Source organism: Candoia aspera, chromosome 14 (assembly GCF_035149785.1).
Source record: "Candoia aspera isolate rCanAsp1 chromosome 14, rCanAsp1.hap2, whole genome shotgun sequence".
Taxonomy (NCBI): domain Eukaryota; kingdom Metazoa; phylum Chordata; class Lepidosauria; order Squamata; family Boidae; genus Candoia; species Candoia aspera.
The window spans coordinates 1,982,430-2,004,248 of record NC_086166.1 but is presented as its reverse complement, the minus strand read 5'-3'; the positions used below and the strand labels follow the sequence as shown (position 1 = coordinate 2,004,248).

The 21,819-nt window shown below is 45.6% G+C and overlaps 1 protein-coding gene across 4 annotated transcripts in view; it reads left to right on the top strand.

Moving 5' to 3' along the window:
• MPRIP (myosin phosphatase Rho interacting protein) overlaps positions 1-21,819 on the top strand; it is an 88,583-nt gene that overhangs the window by 61,982 nt on the left and 4,782 nt on the right. For 2 of the 4 annotated variants that reach the window (XM_063314886.1, XM_063314885.1), the window contains 10 exons: positions 5,104-5,695; positions 6,727-6,843; positions 9,452-13,282; positions 15,315-15,462; positions 15,553-15,670; positions 17,669-17,828; positions 17,953-18,072; positions 18,921-19,007; positions 19,598-19,760; positions 20,124-20,209. In XM_063314886.1, the coding sequence (XP_063170956.1) occupies positions 5,104-5,695; positions 6,727-6,843; positions 9,452-13,282; positions 15,315-15,462; positions 15,553-15,670; positions 17,669-17,828; positions 17,953-18,072; positions 18,921-19,007; positions 19,598-19,760; positions 20,124-20,209 (5,422 nt within the window). Of the gene's footprint in view, positions 1-5,103; positions 5,696-6,726; positions 6,844-9,451; positions 13,283-15,314; positions 15,463-15,552; positions 15,671-17,668; positions 17,829-17,952; positions 18,073-18,920; positions 19,008-19,597; positions 19,761-20,123; positions 20,210-21,219; positions 21,286-21,819 lie in introns of all 4 variants that reach the window. The other 2 variants (XM_063314888.1, XM_063314887.1) reach the window with 2 other exon arrangements.

Here is a 21,819-nt window from a genome sequence, read left to right as displayed (position 1 = left end):
GATTGTGTTCTTTAATTTTAAGTCCGCCCTGCAAATGTGCACGCTGGAGGCCGGCATGTGTTCCGTTCTGTGAAAAGCCCTTGTTTGACGGTCCCTTTCAGAATCCCCTTTTCCTTGCCTGTCTGCCTGTCCATCCCCCTCCCCTTCCTTCCGTTTCCACGTCCATCTTGGCAGCCAGCGCTGCAGCTTCCTCCGATGTGAGCCACAGCTTGCGTTAGGCCCTGAGCTGATACTTGTCTCGGAGAAGTAGCCAAGCAGCACCCACTCTCCAAACGCAGGGCGAGTCAAGGACCTGTCCCAGAAGACCTACTTTTCCTACAGGGTGTAGAAAAACCACAGAATTGCAGTATTTCAATTATCAGTCGGTAAAAGCTACACGAGGCACATGATAGTGTATGTTCAGGGGGTTCTCGGTGCTGTTTTCCAGCCATGTGCAATAGGAAAATACGGCTTTGCATGCTTTATGACATACAGGTAGTCCTCGCTTAACGACCACACTTAAGAATTTAGGTCACTAAGCGATGAGGTTGTTAATCGAATCCGGACCTGATTATACAACCATTTTTGCAGCAGCCGTTAAGCAAACCATGTGGTTGTTAAGTGAATCACGCAGTTCCCTATTGATTTTGCTTATCAGAAGCCAGCTGGGAAGGTCGAAAATGGCAATCACATGACCTCAGGATGCTACAACTGTCGTAAATGCACAACAGTTGCCAAGCACCCAAATTGTGATCACGTGACTGTGAGAATGTTGTGATAGTTGTAACTTCGAGGAACAGTCGTAAGTCAGTTTTTTCAGCACCGTCTTAACTCCAGACGGTCGCTAGACAAATGGTTGTTAAGCGAGGACTACCTGCATATCTTTCACTTTAGACAAATGGCCGTGCTGAATTATTGGGGGTACAGAAATCTTTGGTTGGCAGCCAGAGGGGCACCGGGTTCTGTCTTATTCTCAGTTACAAAACCATCTCTGCCAAAGGCAGAGTTTTTACAGCTGGTTTTGGTCTGTGTGAGCTGAACCCCCCCACCCAAGTTGGAGGAAAATCTGGTGTCATTGAAAGAATCAGTTCCCCCAAAGCAGAGAAGATCTTGGAGATGTTCCATGGAGAACCTTCTCCTCTTGAAGCAAGTCAGCTCAGTATCTCCAAACCGTCCTTTATTCCCTGCATTCCCACCTCTCTTTCACTGCTGAACTGAAGCCTGGGAACAGATTTACAAAAAGCAATTTTATACACGACCAAAGGTTTTGGGGGGAGCAGGGGAAGAGCATAGAGAGCATCGGGGCAGTTCGTATCTCTAAGATAGTATGTCCAGTTTGTCGCTGAAGGCTGGTCTTGGGGTAATGCAGATTTCTTGCTTGAAAGGGGATTCCAAGGAAGGAGGCGTATTTAAATAATACAGAGCGTGTGTCACGTTTTCCTACACGCATCCTTTCATGGCAGGGAAAAACCGTTGTAATCAGCCCTTCATTTTATTTCCCAGGATGCTTTTACGATAGTCGGAGCCATCAAGTCATCCTCCTGTTATTAGCAACTGAAGTAAGCTATAGGGAGGGGTCCTTGCCTCCTCCTGTGGGGTTTAACGGAAATTGAAAATTCCTGCCTGAGCCTGAAGCAAGGTCTTCTTGGGGAAAGCTGCACTCTTCTTGACCTGCTCAGCAAAAAGGCATTTCATAAATGACTTCATTGTAGTGCTTATGAATAACGACGCTGCTGAAGCTCACAACAGCTTCGTTATCGACGTAAATCTTGCTCCTTTCAGAAGGCACGGAGGAGGAAATCCTTGGGGACATTTGTGGAGAACGGAGAAAGTGGCAAAGCGGAGGGGGCAACTCAACTGAAAACAGGGTGCCCATCACAAAAAGCAGAAGCGGGTCACTAAACCAGATAGCCCTTTGCACAGGACGTTTCTTGCTATAATCAGAACCCCAGGGACAATCAAAGCACTGATTTTATCCCTGGGTCAATTACTATGACGCAGGAAGGTGCAACTAGATACTCAGTCAACGTTTTGGCTTCCAGGCGCTGGTTTTTGCAGAAGACCGGTCGCTTCTCTTTGCCAGCTCCATTTTTCACAAAGGCTAGCCCGACTACGCCGTGAGCTGGCCATATCCCAAGTGAACGCTTCGGGAATGTTTTCAGACTCTTAAGGACCGTGTGTGCATCAGAGAATATGGGTCAAATTAGGGTAGGTGGCAAGAAAAGAGTTTAAAGGGGCTGACAATCCCATCATCAGCAAACAACATGAGCAGTTGATCCCCTCAAAGAAAGGAGCGATTTGATAAGCGTCCAAGGCAACTGAATCTGCACTTAGCCCTGCAATTTTTTTATTTTATTTTACTTATTTATTCTTCAAAGTTCTGTCACTGCCCATCTCTCCCAAAAAGGGGACTCTGGGCGGTTGAAAATCAGAAAAGGAAATCAGAAAAGTTCCTTTTCTGATTCCATGCTCTGTCGGGAATCCTCCCCAGTGTTGCTAAGGGAGAGACCCATGAAAATCCTGGATCCCCACCCTGCATCACACCATCAGGATTGTACTTCGGCTCCGCTTTTATTTGGCATCTACCTCAACTCTCTCATTAAATGCTTGAGAGACTCTGCTGTACGTGTTCCCCAAAATGGAAACACTTCCCTGTTCTGTTGTATGCAGACGATGCAGCAACCTGGGTGTTATTTTGACCCAGGTTGGACTTAGCCTGCTAAGTCAATTTTTCATTGAAGAGTAGCATTATCCGAAACCAAAAATGGAAGTATTTTCTAACTTTCCTAAAAAAAAAAAAAAAAAAACGGATTCGTAGATCAACGTTCACTGGAACTGGTCAGTGGCTTCAAGTCCCTACGGCAGTGTTTCTCAACGGTGGCCACTGACGGGTGGACTTCAACTCCCAGAATTCCCCAGCCAGCGCGTGCTGGGAGTTGGAGTCCACCCATCTTAAAGAGGCCAAGGTCGAGAAACACTGCCCTACAGGTAGCTCTTCAAATTTCTGGACCCCAAAAGGCGCACATCAGATATGCCGCTTCTCTAGCCCAGGGCGACACAGTGACTCTTTTAAGGTTCAAGAATCAGAATGGGGATTTGATGCCTGCAGCTTTTGAATTGTTTGCTGCGAAAACTGGGACAGCTCCCTGTGGTGTGCAACTGCAGTGCCGTACATAGGAAAGAATATAGGCACACTTTTGAGATCCCTACTTTCGACACCAGGATGAGCCCGTTCAGGTTGGAGGCTGGGCTACCTAGCACAGAAACGGGAGCTTGGCAGTTAATTACACGTTCCTGGCCCCAAATTGGTCTGCCTCCTACAGGGCTCCCACACTTTTTAGCACGGGACATCTGGCAATCCAAGTGATGCCGAACCGTAATCAGGAAGCTGCGTCGTTTGAGCATGTCTCCTCATTTCTCTTTAACCGTGAGGTTTGGTCCAGCAAAGGAGGCCATCAGATGAAGACGAGAAGATAGGAAACTCCCAAATACCCTTGCAGCCCAACTGTCCCAAGGTGATACCAGCTTTGCCACGAATCAGGGAAACTGCAACTCACGCAGTTTCACAACCTATCCTGTCCCCGGTATCTTTGGGCCTTCTCTCTAGCATGCCTCGACTCCCTTTTCTCTGTGCGGTAGTTATAATCAGATGCCCCTTTTGCACAGACAATGCCCCTTTGTCTCCAATGGAAGTGAAACCTTAGAACATGTTTTTCTGAGGTGTACACTTGATAATAAGGGATTGCCCTCCCAACTTGTTCAACCCTTAACAGATAGAGTACTTGGCTGTTCAGACCAAGTGATTAATGACTGTGCCATCAAGTTGTTTTTGACTCCTAGAGACTGCGTAGATAGATTTTCTTCATGAGTTCAGACCAAAGGCATTTAGAATTTTTCCGAAAAAAACACCACTCTGAAATCATTTGTACAGTTGCTAAATTCTCTGCCCAAGCCATAAGGTTTAATTAGTGAGTTTGCTGTATTCTCAGATTGCATTTGGTGGTTTTAACTTTTATGATCTGGTCTTGGGCTGTAATAAAATGTTCATTCAAACATAAATCTCTGTTTTATGTCTGTTCTGCGTTTAGCATTATTGATTTAAAACTTTCTTCTCTTGCTTCAAGCATCCAATAATTTTGCAAAGTTGCGTTAAGCTGATTTTGACTCAAGATGAATTGGGTGTGACTATTCTTGCTCTGGCTGAATGTGAAAGTCTACACCTTGCAGAACTGAGCGAAAATAATTGAGAACAGTAGTTAGCAAATCCATTTCCAAGGTGTTAAGTTATCTGCCTTTTCAAAAAGCTTTCTCTTCCCTTGATGTGGAAAAAGAACAATCCATGAAAGTATGGTTGGTTTCTTCATATAATGCCCACCCACACTGACCAGGAGCCCTGGATATAGATTTGCAAAGGATTAAATAGGACAGTGTTTCTTAATGTGTGGCCTGAGGACCCCTGGGGGGTCCCCCAGGACCTTCTCAGGGGTCTGTGAAATCAAAGTTATTTGCCAGATACAGAAGATCTTTGCAAAAATTTAAAACAATGTCCCTCTTCTCATTATTTTTTACTAGTTAAAAAAACAGGGTTTTTTCATGAAAAATATTTTATCTGTGTTAATATCTAATGGGTTTAATATTGTTATTTTCACATGATTCAATAAATATTCTATGAATGCATCAGTTTTAATTTTTAATACAGTAAATATCGATAAATACAACCCTGCAAACAAAAGCTCTTTTGGGGTCCTCCCTAATTTTTAAAAGTAGGAAACGGTCCTGAGAGCAAAAGGTTTAAGAAACAGTGAAATGGGAGACAGAAAAGGTGCATCAACAGTCATGAGCAGTTAATTGTATTACAGAGACAGGAAGGGCCCCCAACTCTTATTATCAGCAGTAAGGTGGTCAGCCAGGCCTTCTGGTCAACGCTGTTCTGGTTGACCACATCCATAGACATGCTCTTCAGTATGATGTTAAAATAACCCGTTTCAATGTAAATTCCACACCCCCAATAGTTTTGGCTTCCGGTGGCATCTTCATGGAGCAAATCTGAGAAGAACGTAGGGATGGAAAGTCAGATTCATACCTAACTTGCTTCTGCTCTCCTCTTTAATCCCTTCTTGCTAGCTCTCTGCCAGAGGAGAAAAGCAAAAACAGCACCTCCTTTGAGGCTTGTTCCAAGCCAAGCGAGAAGCAGGACACAGAGCAAGCCGAGATCGACCCCGAACACAAGCGCAGTCGGGCCAGGGAACGCCGGCGAGAAGGTCGCTCCAAAACCTTTGACTGGGCTGAGTTCCGCCCCATCCAGCAAGTCTTGGCTCAGGAGCGAGCAAATTTGGCAGAGACGCTCAAGGACAGCTGCGCTCCTTTCCCCAAGGAACCCGGCCCCTCGGAGGCAGAGCCTGGGGATCTGGAGCGAGAACGTGCTCGCCGTCGGGAGGAGAGAAGGAAGCGCTTCGAACATTTGGATGCTCCTGACGGGGGAAGCCCAGAAGACCTCTCCAGGATGGAGGTGGACCGGCTTCCGGGGTCGCCTGCTGCTTCAGAGGCCAAGTCCCAAAACGTCCACGTGGAGATCGAGCAGCGGTGGCATCAGGTGGAGACCACGCCTCTGCGGGAGGAGAAGCAGGTCCCCATCGCCCCGTTACACCTCGCCCACTCGGAGGACAACAGCGAGACGCTCCATAAGCAGCACTTCACCACACTCATGGAAAAGGAGGTAAGGTGGAGAAGCAAGGCAGGGAGGGTGGGTGGAAAGTGGGTACGACCACTGGAAGTCATAACGGCAGAGTTGCTAATCCTGGGGAACTGTTGAGAGACCTTGGTTTGAATGAAGAGCTGGTGGTTCCCATGCTCCCCTTGATCCTCTTCGCCTTCCATTTTGGGTTTTGTCCACTTTGGTTTAAATGGGAAGCTCTTGGGGCAGGCAGCTCTTCAACCGAGTGGGTGTTCCTCACTGAGAATACACACTCAAAGCTGTGATCTAGACTAGGTTGGTTAATGCTTTTGCATGCTGCCCTTCTACTTTTTTTCTTAGGCAGTGACAGAAAGGTCGGAAAGAATATTTCCAGGACTTCTCCCTCTCTTCTGTGGGAAGCAAAGGGCTTATTTCCAATCACGAGGGAGGGTTTTTTCTCCCCTGAAGTTCTAGCTGAGTGGCAGCCCTACTTTGCATTGTGACAGAGGCTGAGAGAGAAATAAAGGGGGGTTCCTAGTAACAGTCTCCACTCGCCCCCCCAGGACTGTAAATCATCAAGACACAAGAGTGCCCGGTCCATCTTCCAACCAACGTGTAGTCTAGCTGCAAAGTTTGCTAAGAGCAGCGGTTCCTGGGCGTCTCCTCTTTTAATGCTTTCAAGATGGTGGCCCCAATCTGATTGAATCCATGAAAGAACTGGAAGTGTGGAGGTTGAAGGCCATTTGCTCCAGCACAGCAGGAAGGCAGCTGTTGAAAAAGGAGGGGCATCTTCAGTCATCCAGCTCCTCCTGAGAAAAATTTCTCTCTCCATGCCTCATCCCATGTTTTCTGATCCATTTTACAATGACACCCCTCCCTCCCTGATTTTTGGTGGTAAGAAAAAAGTTGCAAGTGGGGAGAGCATGCAAGGATATCACATGGAGAGTAACATTATTTGGAATTCCTGTAAGACTCCCTGAGTAATATGCAAGGCAATTGCTTAACCAAAGCCTAGTTTGGGGGGGGCGGTCCTTCTCCATCCTTGATTAATGCCTTCCGTGTTGCGCTTTCAGCTGGAACAGAGTCAAAAGGCAGCTTCAGAACTCCTGGAACAGAACCGTGTCCTACAAGACCAGCTAAAAATAGCCTTGGGACGTGAGCAAAGTGCTCGAGAAGGTTATGTCCTGCAGGTAAGATGGACAAAGAGACCAGGATCTCTGTCTGTGGTGGCCAGTTGGGTTGAATTCATGGGGCTTCAGTCCAGGATGCTGGCAAATGTGCCTAGATTTAGAGATGACCTTTGTTGAACCTTCGTTTGCTGCGGTGGATTGATGATGGGGACAAGTGAATTTTGGTCTTATCCTCTTCCTGGAAGTAAGTACACAACACACTCCCCTTTCGTTATTATACGAGTGGTACTCAGCCAGCGCCTTGTGTTATGTACCAAGGGAGAACATGGATTCGCTTGAGGATAGTAAAAATATCCAGAAAAGGCAATTCCCAGTGATGTTGGAGAGAAGGTAACAAGGTAGAAAATTCCCCTTCAGATGCCTGGAAAGGAGATGTTTTCCTGAAAAGTCCTGATAGCTAGAGTGATGACCTTTTTCAGGTGGGTCTGTGGCATGTTTGCAGGACGCTCAGTCAAATAATCTATCTTTCTAGCTTTTTTTGCATTTTTTTTTTTGCCCTGATCTGACCAGAAGTTTTAAACTTCTCTTAGCAGGGTAACACCAGAACTTGATTGTCATATAGACTTTCTGGCTCAGAAGAGTACAAATCCCATTAGCTTGGCACAGCTTATGATGGCCTTTTGACCACAGTCCCTTCATTTGAAGTAATAAAGTCCTTAGGAAGGACCCCAGATTGTCAGCAAAAAGCTCAACTGTGTTGCTGATGAACTAGTGATTTTGGCTGTACGTTTCTTTCTTTTTTTTCCGCTCTTCCTTTACAAAAAAATCTTTAATGGTTGCCTTTATGCCATGCAATCCTGAAGGCAAATCTCAAGTTGGAAGCTTGTTGTGAGCATTTTGTCCCATAATACCACATTTTTAGCCTTCTCCTTGGTCAACGAGGCAAGTTTTCTTCCCATCCTTCGTTCAAGAGCCTTCCAGGGCCTGATTGCACGCATGCTGAACTGGAGCCCTTTGTTGATCTCTCGTAAGGAGCCTTTCTTGCATATCTCCTGCCTTGAGCCGGACTGTGCTCTTCAAACTCATTTTTAACAATAATCGAGCATGACTGTTTTTAATCCTCCTCTCAAGACAACTGTCTCCTTTTAGGGTGAAGGTGGGGGAAATCGCTCTACTAATCTTTCTTGGGGGGTACAGCACCGTGCATGGGGATTGTTCTGCTGTGAAAGCATGTATCTGAGTGTCACATCTGTGGACTGTCCCTTCCGGCCATCACCGTTCAGCGACGCAGGGCCAGTGATTAGACTTAATGCTGCGCTTCTTATGTCTGTGTCTTCTCCATGCCACATGCCTTCTTTCCCAACCATTGCATGAATCTCTGTAAATTCTTCTTTCCGCATGAATCACGCCTTTCATTTGCATCTCTCCAAGGATTCCTTGTTTGGACTTTCCTTTAACGTTTTCATCTCACCCCTGTCTTTCCACCCTACTTCTCTTGATGTACAGGCAGAATGAAACCTAGATGGATCTAGAACCTCAGCAGTAAAACTTCATTTACACATTGTTTTTGCTAGGAACAGAAACTATAAAATGTTTTTTTTTTCCCCTAAAAAAATTAAGGCAGGAAGGAGTTGGGTGCGTCAGTCATCACCAGCTACAATGGGGTGGGGTGGGGGAAATGGACAGTTGTGCGGTTTCTCGGTTTCGTTGTTTTTCCAGGACTTCATTAGGTGAAGTTTGCTGTTACTGTTTGCTTGCTAAAGGCACTAGATTGAAATCTGGATACGAGACAGACAACTCAGCGACTGCTGGACAGACTTAGGCTTAGAGCTTACCCACTCCTGAAAGCTGGGACAGGAAACTGACAGAACAAAATGTACATTGATTATTACTAATTGAATTTGCACACCGCCCAACTCCCAACAACTCGGGGTGGTTCACAAGTAACAACACTAAAAAAATAAATAAAACGGTGTAATAAAAAATAAGAACAACACAGTACAGGACAGCAAACCAGACAGGAGCAAAAATAAACGCACACAATCGAAAAGGGGGCTTCCGTCATCCTTGCCAAAGGCCAGGGTGAAGGTCCGGGTCTTCAAGGCCCTTCGAAACACCAGTAGGGCGGGGGCCGACCGGGTCACGGAGGGAGCCTCCTTCCAGAGGAGGGGCACAGTTGGGCACTTATTCCTAGCTCGGCCGTGAGCCCCAAAGACAACATTGGTCAGGCGGGTCTTTCCAGAAGGTGCTTGCTGTTTCTCAGCGTGCTGCTGGCCATCCCTCCCCGCCCTCCAGTTTCCATTCTTTCTCAAATCTTTCCTATACTTGTCTTACGCCATTATTTTTCCTGGTGTCCATCTTTTTATTTGTCCTTTGTTTACTCAAGTTGTTTCTCTTGGTTGTTTGTGTAAAAACCGTTGTGGTGTTTATCATCCACGCTGTCTATTAAATTGGAAGACATTCTCCCTATTTCCTTGAACAAAAGAGGGTTTGTTTCTGGCCGTTTTTGCAAAACCAAAAAACGGAGACCGTTCAGAATGGGAGCTGAAAGGGAGCGATCAGACCTGTTCAACATGTTCTATGGCCTAAACTTAACCAGAGATGTGACACTCAGAACTGGGCGCCAAGAATGCTACTAATTTCCTATTTAATTAATTTTCTTTTAAAGACTGAGGTGGCCTCATCCTCATCAGGGGCCTGGGAGAGGCTCCATAAAGTCAATAAAGACCTCCAGGGCGAATTGGAAGCTCAGTGCCAGCGCCAGGAGCTGATAAATCAGCAGATCCAGTCGCTTAAACGTAGCTATGGGGAGGCCAAGGACGTCATCCGGCATCAAGAAGCAGAGATCCAGAGCTTGCAAGCGAGACTTAGCAATGCTGCTGCAGAGCTCTCCATCAAGGAGCAGACCTTGGCCAAGCTGAAGAGTGACCTGAAGGTCGAGAAGAAGAAAGCTGAAGAGCAGATGGAAGAATGGCAGCACAGTGAAACGGCTCTGAATTCCCAGCTGAAGGCCAGTGAGCAGAAGCTGAAGAAGGCAGAAGCTCTCCTCTTGGAGAAGACCCAAGAACTCAGAGATCTAGAGATGCAGCAGGCTTTGCAGAGAGACTATCTGAAAGAAGTCCAGCGGCTCCAGGATCGGATTGCTGATCTGAGCCTGCAGCTGAGTGCCAGTGAGCAGTCCCGAATGCTGATGGAGAAGAAGCTCCAGAAGAATTACGAGTCTCTGCTAGAAAGCTGCGAGAGGGAGAAGCAAGTTTTGATCCAGAGCTTGAAGGAAGTGGAAGATAAAGCCAGCGAATATGAGAACCAGCTTCAGAAGAACGAACAGCAGAAGGAAATCCTGCTGAAGGAGAAGCTGACTGCCAAGTTTGAAAGCAGCGAAATAGTCCATCAGTTGGAGGACCAGCTAGAAATGAAAGAAACCAGCATCCGGAAGCTTGTTGAACATATCCAAAGTCTTGAGGAGGAAAGGGATCAAATTAAATGCCGGTTCCAGGAGCTGATGAACCAAGTTGCAGAGTCAGACAATGAGGTTGCCAAGCTGCAAGCAAAGCTGCGACTGGAGGAGAGCAGCTACCACACCCTGGAGCGTTCCTGTGAGATGGCGTCGGAGCAGTTCCATAACTTGCAGCAGATTTTGAAAGAAAAAGAGGAGGAGTTGAAACAAGTGAGGGAAACCCATTTGAGCTTTGTTGAGAACCAGAATTGGGACTTCCGTGAACCTCCTTTAAAACTGGCTGCTGCTGGTAGCAGTCAAGAGGAAAAAGAAGACAACTCGGTCAAAGGAGATGATTTGAAAACATCAGCTGATGGCAGTGCTGGGCTGGGTGTTGCAACAAACACAGCCGGTACTGGCAATGTTGACGATTCAGCACAGTATTCCCCAAAGCAAGCAAGACTCTCAGCCCTAGGATGCATGCCCGTTGATGATAGTGATGAAGGACCCAGTACCAGTCAGAGGCAAATCTCTGGACATACTTTGGTGAGCGTAGAAGAGTGTTGCTCTCCATCAGAGTCAGCGGATCTTCAAGAAATAGAGGTTTGTCAGAAAGATTCAACAAAACTCGATGCAGGAATTCCAGGAGCCAAAAGGCAAAGGATACGCTTCTCCAATATCCAGTGCCAAAAATATATTCATCCTGATGGATCGGAGAAAATGTGGGCCAGCAGCACTTCCTCTGACACTAGCCAGGAGAGGTCACTTTCAGAAGAAAGCATGGCCTCAGACCCAGCTTTTTGTTACCCAGCCTCGGGTGATTCTGAGACCTACTTATCTATCATTCACTCCCTGGAAACCAAACTTTATATCACAGAAGAAAAACTCAAAGATGTAACGATGAAACTTGAAAGCCAACAGGGCCAAAATCAGGACACCCTTATCACTCTTCACCACCAGTGGTCCAGCATTGAAACGCAGCTTAGAGAACAGCTTCAAAACAGCTTGACTCAAATTCGAGAGTTGGTTTCACAGGTAGAAAGTGAGAAGCAAGAAAAACTCAAATTGAATGAGAACCACATCCACGAGCTGGGCAGACTCCATGAAAATACTAGCCGAGCATTAATCTGTTTAAATCAGTGCAGGGAAGAGCTTAAAAATGTAGGCCCCTCTGAAGAACAGAAAGAGGACGAGATGTTTTGGGATGCTCTGTCTGGGATTGAAAGTACTTTAATGGATGCCATCCAGATGTTACAGAAGGCCCTTCCTCCACCTGAGGGCCAACCAGAAGAGCATTCTGCAGTCCACGCTTTGCAGACTAAAGACATCTGTGGGGATGAGGAGAATGCTTCTCCCCAACAGATGCAACAGCTGGAATTTTCTGTGCAAGAACAGCTGAGGCTACTTTCCAGGAGGGTGGCTTTTGAAGCCCGCTTGATCGACCAGATAGCAGCGTCTTTGACAGATGCCTCTTCAAAGATCTCCGTGACTCTTAGAGAGATCCATGCTACTATAGATGCAGTCTTATTGGAGCCTTCAAATATTTCGCACACTGCTCTGGCTTTGGCTGACGTCTTGTCTAAGAAGCTCTTGTTGGAAGATGAATTTTGGAGCCAGGTAGAAGAATTAAGAAAGCACTTGAGGGTCAAGGAAGAAGAGGAAGAGGGGGAAGTGGGGACTCTGGACTTCCCACGGTACCTCATTCACTCAGTGACAGACAGCACCCTGGTTAAAGCAGAGCTAGGCTTTGTGGCTCAGAAAATGAGAGAATCCTTCCATCAGAGGCTAAAGGCCATGGAAGAAGATCTCCACAATGCCAAAACAGCCCTTCAGCAGCATAAGTGCATGCTGGAGGAAATCATTAAAGCGTACAAGACTCCCGAATTTGATGGGATTATGCACCAGATCTCCAAAGCTCTTGAAATCCAAGAAGGCGCTTCAGAAGCCGCCCAGCCGACTCGGGATGTCAGCCTTCAGGGCCACGTTTTGGAAGCCCATCGTTTGCAGGATCTCAGCAGTGAAGCTCTGGCTGCTATTCAGGGTGAGCTGGCTGAGCAGCTCAAAGACAAAGCCAGCGTTCTTAAAGAACTTGCCACTGCCCTTCTCTCTGTGTCCCCTGACAACGCCTTGAAAGATTGCCACAAGCTCCTGAAAATTTCTTGCAGCCCTCCTTATGAGATGTGCATGGGGGACCTTGAACGCTACTCTTCTCTGCTAGTTCAGGATGCGATCGTTCAGGCCCAAGTTTGTTACGGGGCCTACAGAGCAAGGCTGGAGTTCACAAAGGAGGCAAAGCTGTACAAAGAGTCTCTGCAAAATATGGACGCCTTATGTCAGGAGCGACTCCGGGCAGTCGCCGTCCTCAGGGAAGAGTATGAAGGATTGCTCCGAAAGCAGCAGAGCGAATTCGCTGAGATGATTGCTATGCTCAACAGAGAGAATGCGGAGCTCAGAGCCCAAGTGGAGCAGCTGGACAGTCAGCGAAGGCTCCTGGAAGAGGAGGAACGTAAGCAGAGCCAAAAAATAGCAGAACTTCAGAGCCAGTACGACGAGGAGATGCAGAAGGCCGTTGAGCAGCTCAGCAGGACCGAGGACACACTGCGGGCGGAACGAACCGAGGGGATCCACCGGTTGGATGCCCTTATGCAAGATAAGCAGAACTTGGAAAGATACCATCTTGAACAAATGCAAGATTTAGAGGATAAGTTCCAGGTCAAGATGAAAGAAATCCAGGTCCTCCACGATGAGGAGCTGCAGATCTTGCAGGAGCGCTACAACCATCATCTCCAGTGCCTGAAGGAATCTTTGGAGGAGTACCAGAAAAAGCATCCAGAAGGCCTGGCCAGGATCGCCTCTGGTGCAGAAGCACCGGGGGGAGCCCAGCACGATAGTGGAATCCAGGTCTTCGGAAGTGATCCGAATGCCCTACATGGATTGAGAGAACGCATCCAGGAACTGGAATCCCAGATGAACGTCATGAGAGATGAGCTGGAGAACAAGCACCTGGAAGGGAATGTGCCCACCTTGAGGGAGAAATACCAGAAGGACTTTGAGAACCTTAAGGTTTTTGTTGGTTCACATTATCTTGCTAAGTCATGTTAGTAAATGCTCCTCATGGCAATGTAATCATCACCCCCCCCTTTTTTTTTTTAAAGAGCAAGCATGCTTTTTAACCAGGTGGCCAGCAGGTAGACTCCAGAGGCAAGCGGTAAAAGCTTTCTGAAGGTATTCCATTTTTTTTTTTTAATAGCTACCATGCAACCGGATTAGCATCCTAGGGCACTGGATGCCTTTAAAGCAGAATTTAAGTCCTTGGGATTAGGCACATAACTTGACATTTAGGAACAAATTGCCTGTTTTTTTCAGAGCTGACATCATTTGCTTGACATTATGAAGATCAGGTCACCGAGGCCATCCAGCTTCATCAAAGGTGACCTTCTGAAGATTAAGAGCACCCTCAGGGCAGCGTGCCAGGAAAGATCCAGTTTAAGATAACACTGTCCAAGTTGTGGATCACACGCTGTCCTTGGTGGTGTTCTCGGCCCCTAGAAAGTTCTTCCCATTTATCTCTCTCTCACACACACACACCCAATTATCACACACACACACACACCCAATTAGGCAGCGAGAAGCAGGGTGCTGTTTCTCTCCCTTTGCTCACAGTGGAAAAATGCCCAACCTGATCGGGATCATTGCATGCTCAAAACCTCCCCGCCCACCTCCATCAAACAATGCGGGGTGGTTCCCCTGATGCTCTAGAGCGGTGTTTCTTGAGCTTTTTTTTCTCTCGGGACCCCTTCCCACTTCTAAAAATTATGGAGGACCCCAAAAGAGCTTTAGTTCATATGGGTTATATTGATTTATTATATTTAACCCTGTTAAAAATTAAAATTGACCCATTTGCTGGCACTACTGCTTCTCACAATTGTGGGAAGTTTAATATTTAAATTAAACTCAATATTAAATTGAGTTTAATATTGTATTATTTTTCAGCATAGGCTGGCAAATAATTTTGATTTTGCAGAACCCTGAGAGGGTCTTCAGGAACCCCCAGGGGTCCTTGGACCACATTCTAAGAAACACTGGGCTAGAGGGAATGTCTGTATGGGAACAGGTGGGTGTCCTGGGTGTGCTCATGGCTGTTCCACCCACTCATGCAGATCCCAAAGGATTTCATAGGGGTGTATATGGCCCTTCATTCCCCAGAGCCTGCTAGAGATCTCTGAAGAAAACTTGCGTTTCTAGCAGGCTGGAATCCAGAGTGACTTATATAGGAGTCAACATCATATAGAACACAAGACTGGGGGTTATCAAAAGCAACCTTCAAGGAACATATATTTGAAAGATGACATCAAGTTAGTCCAGAAGGAAAGAGAGATTTCATACAGCATCAACAAGTACGCTGAAAGGCACTTTTCCATCAAATGAGAAAACGAGCTCATTTTCCAGTAAGGAATCTAATTTGAGATATAGTCTAACCCTCCTTGCAAACTCCTGTAATTTCACTAGGGTGTAAATAGATGGGTCGTGGAGACACTCCCCTGATTTGCAATACTTACAGACCGTAAACAGGGCACGTGTCTTTTTCCCCGTTAACAATTACAACATCGCAGCCTAATCTTAAGGAAGTGAGGCTGTTGTTACTCACACCACACATTGATTGAAGAAAGATTAATTAGCTGTGGTCGGTTCCTGGTTATAAATAAGAAGGAGCATTGAGAAAGGTATTAGTTAGGGAATCTTTACTCCCAATTGTTAGTACTGGCAACAGAGGTCATTTTTTAAAGTTCAAATGCCCACATCCGTTCAGAACCTTTTAAGGGGCTCCTAAAATAATACTTCCTTTAATCAGTTAGCTTCCGGATTGCTTCTTCCATTACAGTAAAGAGTGGTGGTGGTGGTGGTGGAACGTTAGAAGTTCCAACCTAGCTAGGAATTTGTGTACGCTTCACCACATGGTTGTTCCTTCTGTGACCAGAGTCTTCTCCATTGGCCAGTTCCCCCTTTCCTCCAGACACCGTCTCTATAATTCCTGGAGGTGTTTAAGTTGGGCTGCAGCCCCACGCCAACGCAACCTTCTTTGACTTTCTTGAAGGCGACATGCGAACGAGGGTTTGCAGCCATGGAAGAGACGCATCAGAAGAAGATAGAGGACTTGCAAAGGCAGCATCAGCGAGAACTGGAGAAGTTGCGAGAAGAGAAGGACCGGCTGCTGGCGGAGGAGACGGCTGCGACCATCTCCGGTAGGTCAAAGGGTGGAGAATGCAGAAGATGGAGGTGCGTTTTTCCTACAACTGGGGTGCAATTCTTCCTTGCCTTTCCTTTCCTTCCAGCCATAGAAGCAATGAAGAACGCTCACCGGGAGGAACTTGAGCGGGAGTTGGAGAAAACTCAGCGCTCCCAAATTAGCAGCATCAATTCAGACATTGAAGCTCTCCAGAGACAATACTTGTAAGGATTTCTTTGCATCTTCTAGATTTGTTGTCAGTGCCAAATGTTCATTGCCTCTGGGATGTTTGGATTCTGTTTTGCATTTCTTCGATACGCTAAGCCTGTCTGCAACCTAGAGTCATCATCCAAGCACCCCCCCAACCCCATTTAATTTTCCCCTTCTTCTGAAGCTGTGCAGGTGGTGAACGTCACCATCCATATGAGGTGCTAATCATTCATTAACTGCCCAGAGTCCCTCCTTGTGGGGGGAGATGGGCGGTGTTAAAAAATTTGATAAAATAAATAAACAAAATTTTCTTCTTGGTCTCCAGAATCCAAAATCCTTCTATTTGGAGTGCATTTTATTTTTTTATTTACGAGCTGCTCTATAAGCCTTTGTCTCCAGCGGGGACATATTCCTGCAAAAAATATAAAAATAAAAGGGAGCAGTTTATCCCTGTGGGAATAACCGTTATGATCATGGCCTGTACCTAGGGCTCTTGACATGTTCATTCAATAGGAGCTCTTGTGATGGATGGTTCTAATCGGGACAATCTTAAACTCCCAGCCTTTGAACCGCTCTGCCAGAGACACAAGGCTGGGTAAATATGATTCCAGCACTCCAGAGCTGGGTTTAACTCTGTATTTAAAATTTGAATTGCAGTGATTTGCATAAATATATAATTAAGACTTTTATATTGAAGAAAAGTAGTGAAATCTCAAACATTTCCATTTATTGGTGCCTTATTTTTAGCTTTTCATTTCTTACATACAGTTTTCTCCCTTTTTTTTTTCTTTTTTCAGTTAGTTTGGTTTAGATTTTTTTTTCCTTTTATGCATATAGTACCTCCTACAGTAGAGTTAAATTGAGCTAGAATTTTGTTAGCACACATTATCAATTGTAGTATCTTTATAACATTCTATTTACAAATAAAATTATATTTGTAATATATAATTTTACAAATATAAAACTAATTGGGGCAATCCACTGTGACCACCCCTGCTGGATCCCTGTTTATTCCCCTGGAATTCTGACCTGTTCTTCTAGTTTTCAAAGCATCCAGGTTCACTGCCAATGGTTGTTGTGATGCTGCTGCACACTCATGATTTATTTTGGGGAGGTCATGGAAGGGTAATAAGCAAATTTATTCTCACAGATGCACCAAAAAATGACCTAAACTGAAGTTTTGTGCTTTAAGAGAAATAAATTCCTCATGTATGATTTGGACCAAGCTCAATTTCTGAAACTTTTCAGAGAATGACTTAGATGGATTTTGACTTAGACCATTAAAAGCTAATTGTTTTACAGGTAGCCCTTCACATACGACTGTTAACAGTGGTCCAGAGTTACAGTGGCCTTAGAATGGATGCCTTATGGCCTATAAAGCATTTCTGAGTGTCACAAAACGTCACACCACCCACTGTGGTCACATGATCTCATTTTGGGCACGTGGCAGCCAGCTCACATTTATGACTGGTTGCAGCGTCCTGCAGTCATAGGACCGTGTTTTGCAACTTTTTTGCCATTTTCCTGCAAAAAACACTCATTGGGGAAGCCGGGTTCACTTAACGACTGTGGTAACTTGCTTAATAGCCACCATAAAAGTGGTTGTAAAATCAGGTCCGGTCACAAGGTGACTCGACTTACAACCACAATGGCTTATGATGGAAATTCCGGTCCCAATTGTGGTCGTAAGTTGAGGACTACCTGTATATCTTTGGGAGGGAGAAGTGTCAGTCTTCAGATCTGCAAACTAGGTGACACTGATTTTTGGTTTTGCCGTATTCCTGGCTAAAAACAAGCATGATCGGTGAAAGGATTTATTTAAGGGCTGAATGAAGGGGATAACCCCCTGGAAGATCTGGGAGGAATCAGAACTCAAGGGTGACATCACTTGAAGGTTCTCATCTTCTTACAGTGGATGGGTGTAATTACTGCCTTCTCCTCCTCACCTGCCAATTAAAGTTTCTTCTGGAATGTTCCTTAAAAAAGCCCTTTTTCCTTCCTCCTGCCATCAGGGAGGAACTGCAGTCTGTCCAGCGGGAACTGGAAGTCCTTTCAGAACAATATTCACAGAAGTGCTTGGAAAATGCACACCTTGCCCAGGCTCTGGAGGCAGAGAGGCAGGCCCTCCGGCAGTGCCAGCGGGAGAACCAGGAACTCAACGCGCACAATCAGGTGAAGCATTCCTGTGCTGTGCAAACGTTGATACAAAGGCTCCCTGCGTGGGATGATAGAGTGGTCGTCTGTTGGCATTGTTCTACTTATTCTGAGCAGTAGCTTATTTGTGGTCTCCTTTCAGGAGCTGAACAACCGCCTGGCGGCAGAGATCACCCGGTTACGGACGTTGCTAACTGGGGAAGGGGGGGTCGAAACTGCTGCATCTCCCCTCACCCAAGGCAAGGATGCCTATGAGTTAGAGGTGAGTGACCCCTACTTACTCCAGTTCTCATCAAAGCCAGCAGGTGTTCAGGGGGGTTACGAGAGTGAGCTTGGCTGCTGCCAGAAAACGTTGGGTACCCACACTTACATACCTACGATGATACCGAGAATTTTAGAGATTAATATCGAGAAAAAGCCAGCATTATTTTTATTGGGACTTAGGGATAACCGATTAGAAAAGATTCACAGAAGGCTGATTTTATATATGGTAACTGCAGCACAATTATTATATGCACAGCAGTGGAGGAACACTGAAACTCCCACAATGGAGGAATGGGTTGTGAAGATGGCAGAAATGGCAAAACTGACCTGTCTGGTCAGGGACAAAACAGCGTACTTTTATGTAAAACCTTTTATGGGCTTTTTGCTGAAAATGGAAAAAAAGTGAAGTGATGATTTGTGCATCTGATGATTGGAAAAGGATTAAATAAGGGGCTGTAAGGATTTTTGTAATACCAAGAGGGAGGATGAATAATGAGTGTTTATAACTGTTGAAAAGAAGGTTGGAAGTTGCTTATTTTTTCTGATTCTTGCTTCTTTTCCTTCCTTCCTTCCTTCCTTTCCTTCCTTCCTTCCTTCCTTCCTTTTGTTTTGCCTGTTTGCTTGCTTTCTTATCTTCATATCTTTTCTTCATATTTGTCTTTTACTTATGTAAAATTTCTTAATAAAAATTATACATATGTAATTTATACATACACAGTATTTTATATACAGCAAGTAAAAATATATATAAAAATATATAAACGGCAGATTCTTCCTTTTCTCTCCTCTTGCTCTGGATCCATGCCTAACCTAAAAGGTGCGTCTCCTTGACTTTCTCCCCTGCAGGTCCTGTTGCGAGTTAAGGAATCGGAAATCCAGTACTTGAAGCAGGAGATCAGCTCCTTGAAAGATGAATTGCAAACAGCATTGAGGGTAAGAGTTGAGAGCCAGGCGTAACTGTTTCCTTCAAAAACAGTAAGAGGTGATTTAAAACCCTCATTTGTACACCTTTAGAAGCGCGCTTTAGGCGATGGCCTATGAGCTGAGGAACCAAGAGGGGGAAGAAGAACCAGGGGCTTTTCAGAGCTCCTAAAGGAAGCTGAGATTTCCTTGATTTATGCCCATTTCCCTGGTTTTTATGGCTCCAAAGCTTTTGAGCTTGATCTGCTATTCAGGAGAATACCAAGAGACACAATTATATGGTTATTCTAATTGTATTTGCATTTCTGTTCTCTAAATGCTGCTGTTCTCGTTAGCACTGAGAGCAGGGCGGGGTTATAAATGCAGTCAAATAAGCAAATAAATATTGTTGTTCTGCTGGCTTAAAAAAAGGGGGGCAACTTTAGAGTATTGGTGGGGGTAAGAAACAAAACATGTGTTTTAATGAAAGCCACATCCCGGAAAACGTGGTGAGCTTGTCGAACTAAAGGCTGATGAGATTGCTGGTAATTCCAATTATCTCTTTTCGGTGGCCCAGCAGGGCAGAAAGATCTCAACTCCAATTGCTGTTGTCTTTTCTCAAGGATAAAAAATATGCCAGTGACAAATACAAAGGCATCTACACGGAGCTCAGCATCGTCAAAGCCAAGGCAGACTGCGATATCAGCAGATTGAAAGAGCAGCTGAAGGCAGCCACCGAAGCGCTTGGTGAAAAGTCTCCTGAAAGCACCGCCATGTCTGGATATGGTGAGCCTTCGGTTTACCCATCCTCGATTTCACGTTTCAGGGTGCGGAGTCAAAGAAGGGTCGGGGCCGATGACCTCGGGCAAGGCTTTCTGGGAAAAGGTTAGAGCACATTCATCGTTGCAAGGACATCATCACGCTTCTTATTTGATATTTCCTTGACTTGGACTTAGTTGGTTCAGGAAGCTGGTGCTAGAAGTTGTGGCGAAATTGGGTTTCTGGAGAGGCTGAGACACATCTTGGGGTGTGGTTGCCTTGAGGGGAAAGAGGCTGAGATAGTGCCTTCCTTTGAACCATGGTTGTGGGGAAAACTATGACCTACCGGTTTTCAACAAGCTATATTGGCTTCCTTTCTTTCCTACCTAGATATCATGAAATCCAAAAGCAATCCTGATTTCTTGAAGAAGGACAGGACCAGTATTGGCCGGCAACTAAGAAATATCAGGTCAAAGGTGAGTTCAAGTCATCTTTCCACCCTCCCTGCAAAACAAAACGTGGTTCTGTGCGCAACACCTTAGTAGTGATCCCATTGATGGCTTCTGCCTCAACCGGAAGCAACATTTAACCAGACTTAGCTGATCTCAAGCTAAGCTGAGTAGGCTCTGGTTAATACTTGGATGGGGGAATCACCTGAAAATTCCAGGGCTTTGGACTAGCTTGAGAAGCCAGCACAAGTCCCAGAAGAAAGCAGTAACGTTTCCCTCCCATAATAGTACCAAGAAAATGCAGTCAAGGAATACTATCATTGTGGAGTCCTTGGTGCACTCATTCTTCTGCACTTTGAGTTCTGAGCAATATGTTTAAAGCATGAGACTTGAAGACAGTGATTCTCAAACTTGGCAACTTGAAGACAAGTGGACTTTGACTCCCAGAATTCCCCAGCCAGCATGCTGGCTGGGGAATTCTGGGAGTTGAAGTCCACATGTCTTAAAGTTGCCAAGTTTGAGAATCACTGCGTTAAGGGAATGCAATTTCAAGTAGCCGACAAGGGTGGACCTCTTCATCCTGTAGTGCCTTAGCCCATTCTGGTGCACCACCTTCTTGTTCCACATGTTGGCCTAGAACTGTTAGGAGGAATGGCAGCCCCTAGAAAACTTCAAAGAATGCGCCAGTAGGCTAGAGAAAGGTGTTGCATTATTATTCATTAAATTCACATTGGTTTTGTTTGTATCCTGCCCCTTTCTCTGTGTGCCACGTCTTTCTCAATGTGCAGGAAGACCTAGTTTTATTTCCTTCTGGTGCAGCTTCTCTTTTATTGCTGATCTGTGCTTTTAATTATTATGTTTTTTTAAAACAAAAAACCTTTATGGATTCATTTATTCTTATGGAGCAAGGAAGCTCAATTGGGTATTGGCCTCCTCCTTGCCGGAGTGGGTGGGAAGAAGTTTGTGTTGTGCACCACGATAGGATTTATGTGTTTCTTTCTTTTTTTTCTGTTCTTTGTCTTCGCTTTCGATAACAGTCCGTAGTTGAGCAGGCTTCATGGGATAACTGAAATGCGCCAGATTCCATGGTCTCTGCCATCTAGGTAATTCAACCACCACCTTGTTCAACGATGCTACTTCTCTGAGGGGGCAGTGCACTTAAATGCATGTTCTGCTGATGTTTCCATAGCTAATAAGGTTCTTCCCACCCACCCACCCACCCAGAAACGCTGGGACTTGGGTGGGCAGAGCTGGGGTGGATCCTCATGTGCAATCAGTGGCTGCATCCACCCTTCTGTCTCATCCTGTCTTCGCTGACATCCATCACTATGAAGTTCCCTTTACCATCTCGGCTGATGTACGGGGAGCTCTGTTGAGGGCATGGCAAAGAAAGTGCATGCTAGATGAATGTGCATGCTGTACCACTTACCACGCCACAGTAGGCAGAACATTCAGAGAGAAGGATCATGTTTGATTCCCTAGTTTTGATTGCTGGCACAGATTCATCTGAGCAAATAGCTGCTGAAGGAGGTATAGCCAATTATTGTTGGAAAGATTTGGGGAAGAGCATTCGAAATTAAGCACACACTTCAGACCAGTGTTCCTCAGCCTTGCTGGCTGGGGAATTCTGGGAGTTG